Source organism: Apostichopus japonicus, chromosome 22 (genome assembly GCF_037975245.1).
Source record: "Apostichopus japonicus isolate 1M-3 chromosome 22, ASM3797524v1, whole genome shotgun sequence".
Classification (NCBI taxonomy): domain Eukaryota; kingdom Metazoa; phylum Echinodermata; class Holothuroidea; order Aspidochirotida; family Stichopodidae; genus Apostichopus; species Apostichopus japonicus.
The window spans coordinates 6967892-6984490 of NC_092582.1; the positions used below are offsets into that span (position 1 = coordinate 6967892).

The 16599-nt window shown below is 37.5% G+C and overlaps 1 protein-coding gene across 2 annotated transcripts in view; it reads left to right on the forward strand.

Moving 5' to 3' along the window:
• The first annotated feature begins 2362 nt into the window (after positions 1 to 2362).
• LOC139964267 (uncharacterized) overlaps positions 2363 to 16599 on the forward strand; it is an 81563-nt gene continuing 67326 nt past the window's right edge. The window contains exons 1-10 of one of the 2 annotated variants that reach the window (XM_071965735.1): positions 2363 to 2521; positions 5190 to 5892; positions 6319 to 6467; positions 6984 to 7144; positions 7789 to 7922; positions 8435 to 8593; positions 9216 to 9370; positions 9699 to 9858; positions 10388 to 10526; positions 11596 to 12090. In XM_071965735.1, the coding sequence (XP_071821836.1) occupies positions 5196 to 5892; positions 6319 to 6467; positions 6984 to 7144; positions 7789 to 7922; positions 8435 to 8593; positions 9216 to 9370; positions 9699 to 9858; positions 10388 to 10526; positions 11596 to 11623 (1782 nt within the window). In that variant the 5' untranslated portion in view covers positions 2363 to 2521; positions 5190 to 5195 and the 3' untranslated portion in view covers positions 11624 to 12090. Of the gene's footprint in view, positions 2522 to 5189; positions 5893 to 6318; positions 6468 to 6983; positions 7145 to 7788; positions 7923 to 8434; positions 8594 to 9215; positions 9371 to 9698; positions 9859 to 10387; positions 10527 to 11595; positions 12091 to 16599 lie in introns of those variants that run through there. The other variant, XM_071965737.1, reaches the window with a different exon arrangement.

Consider the following 16599-nt stretch of genomic DNA (forward strand, 5'->3'; position numbering starts at 1 on the left):
ATATAGAAAAACTTCCTTCAACCCCTAACAGACCGGTCAAAATTGCACGAGTAGAGGGAAGTGTGATGCAGAATGTTGGTCAGAAATTTTCGAAAAGTCAGACACAGTTAATTTATTGGTGTACAAATATTAAACCTCTTTTAACGGCTATTGTAAAACTTGGTTGATGGAAATGAAAAAAAAGCAGATATTTCCGAAACCGAACACTACACACATAGGCGTAGGAGGCGCGGCGGCAGTGGCGGAGCTAGGGGTATTTGTCAGGAGGGGCGAGAATGGTCTGTAGGGGCGCTTTCGGCACTATCTAAGCGAAGCGCCACCACTGGTTGGCGCGTAGCGCACAGACAATTTTTGAGTGAAGATACTCCCTAGATCGCCGGAAATGACCCTTTCAGGGCCTGGCTAATTTGCAGATAAACGAAAAATAGGGTGTCATCGCCAAATTACACCAACAAAATGTGACAAATGTCAATAGCTAGATGAGAGCGCAATAAAAAAGTCAATAATCTAGAATAAGTAAAAAGTGGTAAAGAGCTGAAAAAGGCGCCAGCAGTCCATTTGAGTCCGTCAGGGGGGGGGGGGGCATGCGCCTCCCTGACCGTATGGACGCTCCGCCACTGCGCGGAGGGGGTGCAGCCCCTAATTCGCCATTACTAATGTAAAAGAGAGTTTTGACATAATTGGACCACCATGCTTTTTATACATCTACATGAGACATGTCGTTGTTTACATTAGCATCCCGCGGTATACTGCGCAATTTTAACGGACCGTACGGTACATGATGGCATGCGATGTAATAACCGATGCTTGCTTATATGATATCGACATTAACACGTTGAACGCGCGCTTCGCACCCGAAAATGTTATTTTTTCAGGCAAGTCGGACACTTTTGAGGCTTTTCATCCTGGAACGCCATTTTCATGCACACTGATATGGTGTGATATCTGCTGTTTGCGTTACAAATTCGAACAGGCGCGTATAGCGAGGAATTTGCCAAGGGAGGGCGAAGCCTGTAGACAAATTATCTAAGCGTAGCGCCACCATAGGTTGGCGCGAAGTGTACAAGAAAATGTTGGCCGAAAATGCCTGCAGATCGCTGGAAATGGCACTACCCAGGACCATTTGTTAGCGCGAACCGTACAAGCAAATTTTGGCCGAAAATGTCTCCCAGATCGCTGGAAATGACACTTCCCAGGCCTTGTAAGTTGCATCTAAGCACTTTCTATTTTGAAATTACTTAGCGATATCATTTAAAAAAATGCTGAATGGGGGGGGGGGGCGGTCGCCCCCATCCCAAAATGCGTCATGTTCCCCGACGACACGGTCGAGTTCGAGACCAGCCACAGTTGGTTCATAGCACAATTCTACACACGCGTTATGATAGACCATATATAGTATATATATATATAGATCATTAGTGAGAGAGGAAAATGGAAACGTCAAAAAAATGGAGTTGTCGGTGTAAGGGGTAGGGTGAGGCACACTTTTACGAAATCATTGATCCGTCACTGGCTACCCTTCAGCGCTGTAATGATGTCACTGTTCCTCTTTCTCTTCCCGGTGTCTTCGCGTTTTTCTTTTACTCCCTCCTTTTCTCCTTCTTCTCTCTTTCTTCTTTTTCTTTTCCCTTCCTTCCTCTCCTCCTCCTCTTTTTCCCCTCTTTTTTCCTTTTTTCTTCTCTTTTTTTTCTCTCCTCTTTTTCTTACCCGGGGGGTGCGCGCCCCCAACGCCCCCCCTGGATACGCACCTGTTTATGTATAAGTTTGTTGAGCTTTTAGACTTTATTAAATAATGCATCAATGCTTCAACATGTAGGCATTCACCGAGGAGCTGACGTCATCATTCACTTAACCTTAAAGAAGCGTTCTGGACATTTAACATTTTTTTATATGTGAATAGTTATATAGATACATTACTATGCATTCAAACTGATCATTTTCTAAGCTAAGACATATCAAGATTAACATTCTGCCCAGGGTCGTCCTTTTATTGTGATAGACGTGATAGGATGTGACACAGTTTAAAAGTAGCCCAGCAACAATGTACAGTTGGAAAGTAGCCCAGCAACCAATGTAGAGTTAGAAGAGAGTTTGTTATGATAATTCCGTCATAGTTTCTGACAATGCAGTATTAACGGGGTCATAAATGGTCTCACTTCCTGTCAGGTGCAACACACGGGAAACGGTTCTTCCTGTTTTCAACCATATCTGCAGTTTTCAGATGATCTAACTTGGTAAAAGTTCACCTTCCATTATTAGAACTATGTAACTGATAAATAGAACGGCGACTGCATAATAGGTTGCCTGGATCTTCGCCTAATGAAGTAAACACAATCCCCAGAGTGCTTCCTGCTTCCGTGGAAATGGTTTCTTTTCCACTTTCTGAACTAAAACAATGTGCAAAACGTATCAGAGAAGTTTCCGTTCGATGGTTTGCTTGTACTCTGCTGCAACACTTCATAACAGATCGACCTGAGTATCGAGAGTGAACATATCTGTTTCGTTATTGGAGAAAAAATAAGTAAGTTTGAAGAAAATTGCACCATATTTAAATGATAAAAGTATAATAGAGCATACGCTTTCTTCAATTTCATTTTTCGAGAGATTGGGAGACTTAAGTATAGAACAGTCGTATAGCACCTCGAAATTTATCCAAATCAAGGCAAACGTTGTTAAGAAATTAAGGTTTACACGCGGCTAATATCAAGATTTTTTGGTTATCGTTGTGATGCCCAAAGCATCACTTAACAAACAATAGATGTGTATTGTAATAGCTTTAGGGGACACATATATTGTGTTCTTTTCCATTTGTAGAATATTAGGCTGTCTGACTATTTATCATCATTCCCTTTATCATGATAGTCCCTTTTGAAGCATGTTAAAAGTTTGAAATTATCTTGTTACTCCAAAACCAATGACTTACAGCCTCCTTAATGCAAGTGTTAACTTATTGTCTCGTTTGTTTTAAGTAATAACTAAATATTTTCTTGTCGTCAAATAAGCAAGAAAGCAGCGAAGAACCCTTGAACAATGTTCATGTTTTAGAACAACTCCCTTAAACAACAAGTTTCGTCCAAGATAGATATATTCCTAGATTTAAAAGTCGTTTAAGGGGGTTGTCATTTTGTAAATCTGTGATGTCAAAGAATACTTATATTATATAAACCAGAAACATTTTACTTTCTTGTTTCTTTCCTTTCATAATTTCAAGGTATGGAATGTTAACAGACTTGACATTGCAACCAAATACCATCATTAGTTCATGTTAAGAGATTCAATATTTTTTATTATTTAGTAACATGTCTTATACAGAAAATTAAGATAATACAAAGACAGAAATACAAAAACAGATTTAAGCACATGTGGCTCGATGAAGTCATAGTTTGACTTGAGCAAGCTTTGAGCCTTGTGAAAAGTTTCAAGTCTGGGAAATGTCTCAAAATTCAACAAGCTAGTTAGATACGACGGATATCCATGGGCGTCAGCAGGTTTCAGAAAGTGAGGGGGATACTATACTATCTAAGCGGAGCGCCACCATTGGTTGGCGCGTAGCGTACCAGAAAATTTTGGGTACATAGGACCCCCTAGATCGCAGGAGACGGCCTTCCTGAGTCATTTTTAGTTACATCAGAACCAGATCTGTGAGGAGAAATTTTGTCTCACAAAACTAAATCCCGACAGAAAGTACTGGTAGAAAGATGCCGTTCTGACACCAAGGGAGACGAATTACACAGCGTCCATCTCAAACGAAATATTGAAAAAGTGGCGCCGTCACCTCCGGGATGAGTGGAGTGGTATATATAATACATGCATGTAGGTGCGAGACGTCAGTTGTTATGTGCCCAGGTACTTTAATAATAATAATCAGAAAAAGGCACCGCGCGCAGAGCGTGTGTAGCGCCTAGCCGGCACTCAACAATAAAGATCTACCATATCCGGCGAATACATGTAGCCTTAATTACTTAACCCCTACACCCCTATTCGTCCGTCCAGTCCAAGGGACTGGAGGTAGTGATATGAACATAGTAACTCATCACCATCTACCTGTATGGCTTACCTAATCCCTTGGAACCCATACAAACAACATGTGTGCAAGATTCAATACACTTTCGAATGGTCTCCCCCCCCCCCCGAACGAATTAAATGGGCAGATTTAGGATATTGGGAGAATGGGAGATAAATGACGGTGCAAGTGATAGATAGCAGGGGCCCAGGGAGTCCAGATTTCTTGACCTTAAATAGAAAATCGCGCATATGCATGTGATTTTTTTTAATAACTACTCTGAAAAGTGGGCGGGACAAATGATATGATATCCCCTCCACTTTTGAAAGTGGGGGGGAGATGTCCCCCCGTCCCCCACCTGTTGACGCCCATGCGGATATCTTTACCTCATAGACCAAGAAAGATGGCTGGGTTTGTCTCCTTTAAAAGAACGTGTGCCTTTGCGCATATAAAAATATAATTCGATATGTTGTAGGTAAAGAAAAAACTGCTATGAGACCAGGTTGAATTTCTACACAATTTTTAATTTGAGAAATAACCTTTTAATTGTCTGAGGCTAATTAATTAAATGTCTGCACTAATTAGTCTAATACACATGCCACTAGGCGAGTCTTCCTCAAATGGAACACTTACTCAGCCCAGGTAAAGAATGGCTTGATACTTTATTTACATTTAGTCAGTTCAGTCCTGTACTATAGCTGAGGAGCCTATAGGTAATCATCAATTTATTATTTGTTATTACCCTTTGCAAAGGGAGTGACACTATTCGTTAAACCTTGCAAGGTTTTCTAGGCCACTTCCTTACTGGTTGTGATTACATTTATGTTAGTACCTATTTAATTTTGTTCTTGTTTATTGAGGCGAAACATATAAATGAAATGAACTGAAATTTAGCCTTTAAGAGAAAAACCAGACATAAACTATATTTTATAGCCGAATATTTTGAAATCCGGAATATCTACAGAAATGTATTTAGCAACCATATTTTCCTCCTTCATTTCTGTGATATGACACATCAAGCCTCAAATGATGTCTAAAGTCAACTTTTAAAACTTCCATTATAACACACATTTTTAACATGAATACCAGCGTCGGGTGTTGCGTGAATTAAGGATTATTGTCAATATAACCATGACTAAATTTCTAATATCATTCCAACTGTAATTATTTTGAAAACTTGTTTTAGGTCACGATGCGATTCTTCTTGGTGGCTATCATAGCCACCGTTTCTGTATTGATGTCAGAAGCCAGATATGACAGGTATCGCGAAGACCGAACGAGGGATTTGCCGCAGACCTATGAGCACAGAGATCGTGGCCACCGCGGACCACATGAACGTGGCCACCATGGACCACATCATCGTGACCACCATGGATCACATGAGCGTGGCCACCATGGATCACATGAGCGTGGCCACCATGGTCGTCATCATGATAGCCACGATCGTCATCACCATAGGGACCATCGCCACCACCGTCCTGATCCCCGTCGTGAACATCATAGTTCGTGGCGTGATCTTGGAAGAGCCTACAGTGACCGTTTTGGTAGATATGGTTACTACAACTATGAAAGAGCCATGAGGCCTTCTTCTGGTTTTTTAGATTCCCTCCGAAATCGATATGAATCAACCCATCGAAGGGGAGGTTATAATAGCAGGAGCAGCAGTAGCAGCAGCAGTGAAGAGGACCGCTATGACAGAAAGAAATGTAACAGGCAGACGGAGCAGCCATCTTACACCGTTCAGTGTGTATCGCCAGACGGATATGAAGTTCGTGAATACGAGGAAGCTATGTGGGTTACAACCATTGTTAATACAACATCGTACGAAGAGGGAGGAAGAATTGGTTTTAGGAGATTGTTTTCTTACATTTCTGGAGATAACAGCCAAAGTAAGTGAACGTTAAGACAATATCATCATGTACTATTTGCTAATTTTGTTTTGTTTTGTGTTGTTTGGATCCCTGGGAAACCTCATGAGACCCTTTGTAATGAGTGTTTACATTTATTGGAACGGAACGCACAACTCTCCAGCGTTCAAGTTTCATTTTCATCGCAGTTTGTTAAGTCAATATTTTTTACTGTGTGCTTCGGGAGAGGTGACGGGTAAGATCATAATCGTGTCAGATTTAACTGTATTTGAGGTGATGTCAGTATCTGTTTACATTTTTGGTGACCTGTAAACAAGCGAGATTACGGTTGGGGTTTTGATATTATGTGAGAGAGATTAGAGCTTAAAGGGCCCATACCGAGCTTCGGTTTAACATTTTACTGCGGATTTATGCAATCGCTTATAAATGCTCACTCGTTGCTTTCAGATGTGAGAATTAAGATGACAAAGCCGGTAAGAAAGCGTATTCTCCGTGAAGAAGTTGGCGAATCTGGTTACCAGAACAATCTATACTCAGTCTCATTTTTCGTGCCACCAAAGTTCTTCAATAACACGCCGGAACCATTAAACAACGAGGTTTGTTCAACACAATACTTTTTTTCCTGTTCCATCAAATATTTAGGCAAATAAATATTTACATATTTTCAGGGAGGGTTAGGAGTAGTGGGATGGGTAGGAGGGGTAGGAGAGGTCGGAATGGCTTTTGAAAAGCCCATACAGATCAAAGCATGAAAAACTTTAACCCTTAAAAATGGAAAAAACAAAACAAAAAAACAATGGACATTACGTTGAACAATAGTGCTGTGAGTGGTACTCGATTGAATAAGCAAAACAAATGAGGCCTTTTGAATAAAGTTGAAGTAGAGCAACTTTTCACTCAGTATTTCAAGAGGTGCATGTTGATAACAATGGAAACAACAATTTTTTACAACTATTTTCCCCTTGGCTAGGTTATCCTGTATTTAAACTCTTTTAAAGTTTATTTAAGATGTATTTATATGAACTAGACCTTCCTCGTTATACTTGGTATTTACCACAAGCAGGGGTCGTCCGTCTGAGGCGTTTCATTCCTGTTTTCCCTCATATTTGTAGACATTCATCGAATTGGAGTCGTCATATGTGTACGCATTCAACTTCAGCGGTTGGGCATATGAAAGTAGAATTACAGAAATGTACAATAACCTGAGTGACTTCCTGCAGGAGACCGATCAGCCAATGGTTGCGAGTGAATTCTCTGTACAAGGTTACGATAGGTTAGTATAAACACTTCCTGTATACATAATTACTGTTGGTGTACAACTAATAGGAATATCTTGAGATCATATTAAACCACTGCTTACAGTGTCCAGATTACATTTTACATTTCAAGATCATGCAAGCAACGAAGTTCACCAATTACAGCGGATGAGTTACTTAGTCTAGTTACTCCATGACAGATTAGAGATAGATCTCGTTCAGAGTGTCAAAGCTATTCCTGCATAGAAGTTTCACCTAAAATAATAATTTGTCAATGTATACCGCTATGGTAGTATGTTTCACGTTCATACAAGTAAACGCTTTCTAGTGAATTAGACTCGAATGAACAAAAGTGAAAGAATAATGAAAATTATTTAAAGTAATCTGGACCATGTTAAAGGTTGGTTTCAATTGATGTGTGATTGATCCTGTAAGTCACTTAAAAAAAACAAACATATATATATATATATATATATATATATATATGTATATTGCTATGATTTAGACGTGCTTACTTTATGACGACATACCTTGAAATGAATCACATGAATGGATGACAGCTTTAATGCTTCTTTCTGACTGATTTCTCCTCAAGATCAGTTAAACTTTACAAATTGAGTACTTTCCTATTTAAGCATATTTATTTATTTTTTCTATATAGTCCACGTACTTCTTCTGGTCGTCATAATGAAATCTTGATTCCTGTCGATTCCGATTTTGGGGAACCAACCTGTGGACCATTAACAACGGAACAACCAACCATGTTACCACCAAATGGCATTACACAATGCTTAAGTACGTTGTACCGGAAACTGAAATAATTTCGTTTTTTCATCTTCCCTAGCATGAAGAAGAAAACTTACCTGATAAATTATACTTCAATGAACAATGGCTAATTATGAATAGCCTGAAATCATTATGAAAGTATTCTACATTAGATCTTACTCAGTCAAGGCTGAACAACAGCAACGTACTGTGTATGTGACTAAGATCCCCACCTCCCCCCGCCCCCCCCCCCAATGTGATCTGTTGTTCAAATACTACCAACCTGTATTTGTTACACCAAGCTCAGATGTTCTTGTAGTTCAGTGTGGTGTGACATGTATTACATTCCTTCTGAAAAATTCCTTGGTCATCAAATGGCATATAAACAATAATAATAGAAATTCAAATAAGAAACAGTTTCGTTTCCATCATTCAACTTGTTAAACAATATGTAACTATTTTGCACTTACTATAATAATATTAATGTTCGTTTTTTATTCAATACAATCTTTAAATTTCGAGCATTTGTTTTTTGACTGCAGGAAACGAGTGTCCAACTTACACAGAGCGATCGTCACTCTCCGATAGAATTGTCATCCGGGAGGTTTCTGCAGGGGTGTATGCTACAAAACGATCGACCACATGCAACATGTCTGCTGTCATGGATGAAACATATATGCCTCTTCGAAACTACTTTTTAGGTATAAGTTTCTTTACACGGCTCCTCCAGTTCTCTGCAACTTGTCTTCATGCTATCCTCAAAAACCTTTATATATATTACACTCAGAAATATCAAAGGAAAAAGTAGAGTAACTAAACGTCCATTAAGGGAATTTTACTATACTTCATCAGCATTCCAAAACGTCAGAAGAGTGTTGTCCTTAGAAACCGAGCGTTTCACTCTGCAGAGAAATTATAGCAATACTATCAATGGTCATTGTGCTGCTGATCACTGTTATTACGGATTATCTCATCACAAACAGTCAGGTTTGGTTATTTTACAGGCCCGTAGCCGGGTATTTCGAATGAGGGGATGGGGTACCAACAACTTAAGGGGAGGGGGCGGGTGGGGCACGATATTTGTTTCCTGTTCAGTGAATTACAAAAATCGCAGTGGTGATATTCCATTATGAAAAAAATCGCAATGCACAATGTGTCTTCTTCATATATGAAGAGCTATAAATTCTACTATGTTATAAATCAGCAATCCTATAATATAGCAGATTGTAGTTAATCAATATTCTGACACAGATGTCCACATACTATAGTCTGGTTATGCAGCTCTCTCTGTTAATGTATTTAAATGTCTCTTTTATATGTTAGGTTCTAACTCGGAGCGACTGAAAATTCCAACCACAGTTCCTATTCTACAATTGGGTGTTAGACCAGAGAGGGTTTCTGCCAGCTGCAATTTCACCTACCAAACTTCCTTCTACATTCCAGAAAGATATCAAAAGGCTCCGCCTACCCCGGATGACGTAATAATAACATTTCGTGATTATTTTACATACTCTTTAAGTCTCTTTATAACTGCATTATCATCTCAATGCACTAGTAAGCAGGAATCTTTCTCAAACACTAGGCACGACGGGGAAATACTAGATACAATACAATCGCATACAAACAAGTTTGGTTACATTGTTATTTTCTTATGCAAATGAACTCGAAATTAAAGGTAACATTAATTCGCTTTACCCAATACGGAAGTCACATGTAATTGCAAACTTGACTCACAGAATTTCTTTAATATTTGAAATTTAAGGAATTGATATAAATGTTCTCAACTCTTTTCTTTTCTTGTTTAAGGAAACCGTGTTCATTTCTTCTGCTGACGCAATGTCGTATTATGTTTTGACTTTCGAGGAGAACCCGACACCAAACATAGCTTTCTCCAAATATACCGAGCTTGCAACCTTCCTACGAGAGAGTGACCTTTGTTTCTTCCCTGGGAACTTCCAGCTAGCCTGTAAGTATGACAGCGAAACACCTATACACTCAAGAAAAAGGCTGGGGCAGGGCAATGATTCTTTTCCGGTCCATCAGTGGATACTTTTATGGTCACCCTTTCAAATCATATGGTGAACGTCGCCCTCACATCTCCACAGGCGACGTGCAGTGTGAATCCTAGAACATTGGTCACCAGAATAGAAGGTTTTAAGAAACTTGTTGTGGTGAACATTCTGTTCATACCTGTCATTGCGAAGAAAATAAAACTATACAGCTGCGAGGGTTTGAAGAAAGAAGATTAATGGTTCTAACCTTATGATTATATACTTTTGAACAACTCTTACCTATGAAATACAGCATAATAATACATTTTTAAATTTGTGGAATTTATTTTAATTTCATGAGATTAGTACACACTGCAAGTTTAGAAGCATTCGAACAATGACCGTTTTCAAAACGACGTTTCATCTAGCAATGGAGTTTAAATTAGTGTGAGCCATGAACGTATATTTATCCCTTCTAAGTTGTTCTTTTTTTTCTTCCTGCAGTCTATGATGCACCATGGCGCCCTCTTCCTCATCGTTATGAAGTGTGGATTCCATTGGCTAAAACATGTGGGAATGACGTCATGAATGGGTCTATTGAGATACTTTACCCTCTAACAGAAGATGAAAATCTCATTATGCCGTAAGTAAACAGTAACAATTAAGTAAAATCTAAGAACAATGTCCGGACCTAACAAGTCAATGTATTCTTTGGATGTACTTTTGAGAGGTCTGTGTTCGAATGACCTATGAAACAGTTTTCATTGACGTCGATTTACTTCTCAAAGTGGAGGAGAGGGGGCGGTTGTATCTGATATGGAATCCGTGCGAGACATCCTTGGAGAAGAGTCTAGGAACAATCGGGTAAATAAAGTCGGCGGGCAAGTTATCTGCGTTCACCAGAAGGCAAATTGAAAACCGTCTAAAGAGTATTGAAACGGAATACCTACACCAGTGTGCGGACGCTTTTAATTGTTGGTGTGGTTGTAAATTTATTAGGTCTTTGAGAAAACCCAAAAGTTTCTTTACTGACCATGCCCAATAAGGTATTAATTAATAAGACAACAAAGGATGTGGAGACGAAAATGCACAATCGTAGACGTGTATATGGGTTACTTTCATTAATAATCTTCATGGTGTATACACAATGAAGATTTACGTGTCGTACTAAGCCATTGTGGACACTTTACTATAGTAAATTTACCATTACAGGTTTTTGAAATATATATCATGTATTTATAGCCTAACTATACACTGACTTATGTTCGTTAGTTTGGGTTATTTGTACGATCACATCGATTGTAAAATATAATGTATGAAATTTCAATCTAACTTTCCAATGTAACTACTATAATTGAATTTTCTATATTACGTTATAACGGATCCTGTTTAATTCATTCCGGTTAATCAAACTTATACACAGTTTATGAGAAGAAAAGAATCACCCGCTATTAGTTAATATATTGTAGTTATTTTATAAATCTAGTTAACCTAGTTAAGAGGGTAAAATGTTTAGCGAAATATTAAACAATTTAGACTTAATTTTTTAAGCAAAGCACTAAATCAAGGAGACAATACACCTATTTACGCTATTATTAGTGAATGTTTCAATGTATATACTATAACCTATTATCAGGGAATGTTGCAATGCTTTTTTTCTCGTATGATATACATATCTATGTTATCATCCTAATACTCTTATTTTCTTCCAGGGCACTGAACGGCGATCCAACTGTGTAGTCCACACAAATCACGTGACGAAACCTCGACGTAATCGTTTCGGTGATCAGTAGGAATAGTGACAATGCATAAAATATTGTACTTCGAATTTTACTATGCCATTTTTATAAGCAACATGAATATTGTAGCTAATGTAATAGATCTGTATAGCCTTTTATAAAAACATTTTACAGATGCATCCGTTTAAGGTGAAGGGTTCATTTACCATCCCCTTCGTTCGGTTGAATTTTAAATGAGGTGTTTGTCTCACTATAGGCGATATGCTTGAGATTCATACAGTGCAGCTAGAGAGATATCGTCAGAGGTTTGTATTTTTTTTCTGTAGGAAACACGAATACATGGTTTGTGAGATGTATCTACTCAGCCTTCTTCTCAATCGCACTCTACATTCTATCACGTCAAGCAAAGAAACCCGTGTTTTGTTTGTAACACAGTTGAAATAAATTGATGCCTCTTACGTATGAAAAGTAAAACATTGAATTTAGTTTGTTTTAATCCAATTTTATTTTTCTCGATTAAATAGCTTGTGAATTATATTTTTACAAGTTCTAAGTTGATTATTTCATAACAGAGAACAACAACATTTTGAAATGGTTCACATGGTGTTATACCATATTACAGTGGAAAGATGTGAATGAATTGGTAATGTTGCATATTCATGTTAGTGTAGAAAATGACGCACATCACTTAGCTTTACCAGCTAGTTGGAACAATTTAAATATGCTAATACCATTCGGCACTCTCCTCCCATATCATGCTTCGAAGCACTCGTACTGACAGTAAAATTATTTACTACCTTTTCTGATATTCATACTATTCATACTGTCAGTGTGAGTTCATTGAATCAGGACATAAAAGTACAGTATGGAAATCAAATTGTCCCAATTGGGTGATCTTTACACTGAATACGATGCATATCCATGTCCCATAGATTGCAAGGTAAAACCTTGGTTTCAATTGGTTGATAATGTATATGTATGTAACTTGAGGAGTTAAAGGGATATATGTAATTATGGCCAATAACAATAAAGACCTGTTATGCTGTACGTAGATGATTTACATTACAAGTAGTATATATATATCCAACATTAAAACCAGCTACACGTTTGTTTCTTTTTTCTCCGTTTGAACTTCGTTAATGAAATTCTTTTGATGGTTTAATTGCAGTCAACTTGTTTATAATTTAACCAAAATGTTGCGCTAAATGTCGTACTTTTTTCCCGTCTTGCCTCATAAAACAGCGAGAGATTTCAATTTATTTGAAAACAAGCTAAAACCAAAGTGAAGAAAGGGAACGTGATATACTTGTTAAATTAATCATGGCGTGAAGAAAAACAAAATGTAATTAAAACAATTATATGAAAAGCTTTTAGATGATTTTCCAAGAACTCTAGTTAGAGTCAATCAAATTTTTACAAGACCATAAAATAACATTTAAGCGTTTTATGTTTGACAGATGATCAAAACCCGACTTTCGCACAATATTAATTATTTCTTGTTCTTCCACTCTATTAAAAACGACATAGATGAAAATATTTACAATGTCATTCTCTTAATTTTACACCGATTAATAGCATTTATCCTGAATTTGTCAGAATCAGAAGTAAATTTCTCATGATTAGTAATATTGCTCAATCGGGCGGCATACTTGTTCCTTTACCTCGAAATCCTTATTTACATAAATTTAATTTACTTAGATGCTACACAGAGGTTACCAAACAGTCATTATGCTGATATTTCACTTCGACTGTAGCAAATAATTTCTTCCAGATAAACAAATGAAACCTTTTATTTTTGTGGTTACAGCTTATGTCATACCTTACACTAACAAGCCTGTACACTACCAATGTGACAACAAAACAAGAACGAACAACAAAAACAAAACAAAAACTATAAAAAAAAAGAAGAAGAATGCGCTGATAAAGATTAAGAAACGTTAGCTTATATCTTGTTCCTTTCGCCCTAAACTTAAAGCTATAAAAACAAAGGAGTGCGCTTATACAAATTACGTTATGTACAGAATATTGTTTAAAGTATAACGTTTGCTTATATATTGTACCTTTCAAAGAACAACAAACAGTTTCTGGTAATTTGGTTACATCTGAAACAAGATCTCACCATGTTATTAATGTGGTGTCAGTGCATAATTTCTCACAAAATGTGGATCCCCGTTATCAATTGGCCACGCGTACCCGCAGATTGAACACATTTTCTCTGTGGCCGCTTCATCAATTTCTTGCCCACTTCCATGTTGTAATGGTTAGTGCATCTATAATCACTCAAAATCATTTCTCATGGTAATAAACTCTGGAAATGACTGGTCGGGATGTTTTATAATAAAAAACATAATCCCAAGATTAAAAGTCGGGGTGAGGAGGTAGGGGTGAGAGGCCTGCTATCAAAATGTGTTTAGCTTAAGAATGTCTTAGCTATATTTATAGTGATGCTAGCCGTATTTGTGTCGAGTATGTTCTTTAAGCTGTCTAAACGTATAACCTATTGAGGGTGAGATGCAGCTACTCAAATCACATTGTGAACGAAAGTCATGACTTCTGCAACATGAAATATAAAATAAAATTTTGAAAAAGAGCGGTAAACAACTAAATAATAGACGAGATATAAACATGAAAAGTAAAACCGAGTGTTTACACGCTACTACTACTGGAGTACTATGTACTTCTCTGAATATTTCTTCAGTAAAGTCCCTCTTGTCTGTATTCATATGGCCTTATAGAGACTCAACTTTAGCACATTCTTTTGTACAAGCTGAATGGATGTAACCTTAAAAGTCATGGGTGCACATTATGCTCAACCCCCCCCCCCTTCCTTCAAAAAGAAAAAAAAAACAGAATCTTACAAAATCCATGCTTACGGCAAAGTGATCTAAAAGTACAAGCTGTATGGATGTAACTTGAAAAGTCATGGGTACACATTGTGCTCAACGCCCCCCCCCCCAAAAAAAAAAAAGAATCTTACAAAATCCATGCTTACGGCAAAGTGATCTAAAAGTACAAGCTGTGTAGATGTAACTTGAAAAGTCATGGGTACACATTGTGCTCAAAAATCAAAGCAAAGCAAAACAAAATGAAAATTTTTGTTATTCGAAAAGGGCTTAGATGCAAATTGGTGCTATAATTTCCATGTTTTTTAACTGCATTCGTGTACTAAAATTTTCCTTTTTTGGAATAGAAACTTGACCAATTCTGGAACAAAAAACGTAAAAATAATGTGCGCGCCTGCCCGGTTATATCACATATTGAAAAAAAAAAATATGGACACTCAGAGACACTGTAACCGGGCGCGTAGCGCACGTATTTTTGAGGTTCATTACATTATATTTCGTGATTAACCCCCCCCCCCCCACCCAGATTTTGCATCTATACATTTCTGAATCCTGTGATGAGAACTCTAAACACTTTAACTACTTTTACATCCTAAGACAAATTCGAAATATTTGGGCATTACAGTCTATCTAAATAATTACCAAAAGAGAGGTTAGTTTTCTTTTACCAATCTCAATATTGTAAGTTGTAACACTGCTAAGGAATAACAGCTTAAAAATAGTTTCGATCTGTTGAGATTGTGCAGCTAGTGAATAAACATGTAGTTTCGTCACGTGTGCTCATAATGCGAAATTTGAGAAAATGCAAGCTCTTGGGAGTTGTGAAGATCTTGATACATCTTCAGTTCTTTAGTGGCAATATCACACAAGTTGATGACGTCATAAAATTCACTCTCTTGTATTCTGTCAACGACGTTGCGTCAGGCTTTATGTTGATGACATGTTCTGTAGAATAAAACAAATTTGAACGGTATTCTTAATTCCTGCTATGCAGTTTACGTGTTATGATGTAACTTACTTGCTTGATTAACAACAACATATGATAATAAATTTACATATATTTACGCGGATATCTGTTCATCAACTTAACGTGCTTTCAAGCCCCCTCCCCACCCCGAGAAATGATGAAACACGTTTCTTATTTTCAAGTGCGAACATTTGTTCAGTAACATACATGTACGAAGCATCGGTAGAATGTACTGGAGTTATGGCGGTTTATTTGAGCGGTTATGGGACTAAGAACAACCAAATGCATGATATCCCTCAAGTTTGGTCACCATTCGCTCAATGTAGTTGTTGATTGGTTTGATTATGTAGAAATTCCTGGTTCATTGTCTTAAATTCCCGCTTAGAGACATTTCAGTGTTACAGTGTGGCAGTTGTACTGATGATAAACATCGGAACGCAATGTTGATCTCATTAAATCTATAACATATATACAATAATCTTGAAAGCTTGATATCTAACTTACCTTAAGATATCGTACATTTCCTCTGTAAAACAAGAAAAGAAAGAAGTCCATTGATACAACACTGTCTGTAATTTTAAAGACGTTTATAATCATCATACCAGTTTCCATTGCTCCAAATGTCCAACATTTAGCATACCTCTTGTTTGATGCAATGTGATGTATATCAGTTCATTAACATATCCTATGATGTATGCTGAGATGGAGATTCCTAAGGCACGAAGCAAAACGCATACCATTCACATGACATTCATGTCATACATATAGGCTATATTCACAGAAGAGGGTACGAGGGGTGAAGGAGAGAGAATGTTGGTCCACAGGAGGGAAATAATATTATTCAGTTTAAAAAAAGCTTATTTCTGCTTTGTATCTATGTCAATCCGTAAAAGACCTTGATAAAAAGTAGAATGGTTTCAGAATGCAGTTTTATTATTCCCATGAAGTTATAAGAAATTTGACCACATACAGGCATATGGGAATGTAAATTTCATTGAAAGAAGGATTTCAGGATAATCAAACTAACTTGTGGTATATACACGAGATAATATGTTTTTATTTATGTTCTACGGTCAACTATGAGCTGTTGGTGCGGAGTATTACCCGGAATCATTTATCTAACGGTCATTTTAAAGATAGGAAAGAGGGCAGGGGAGACTTTTATGA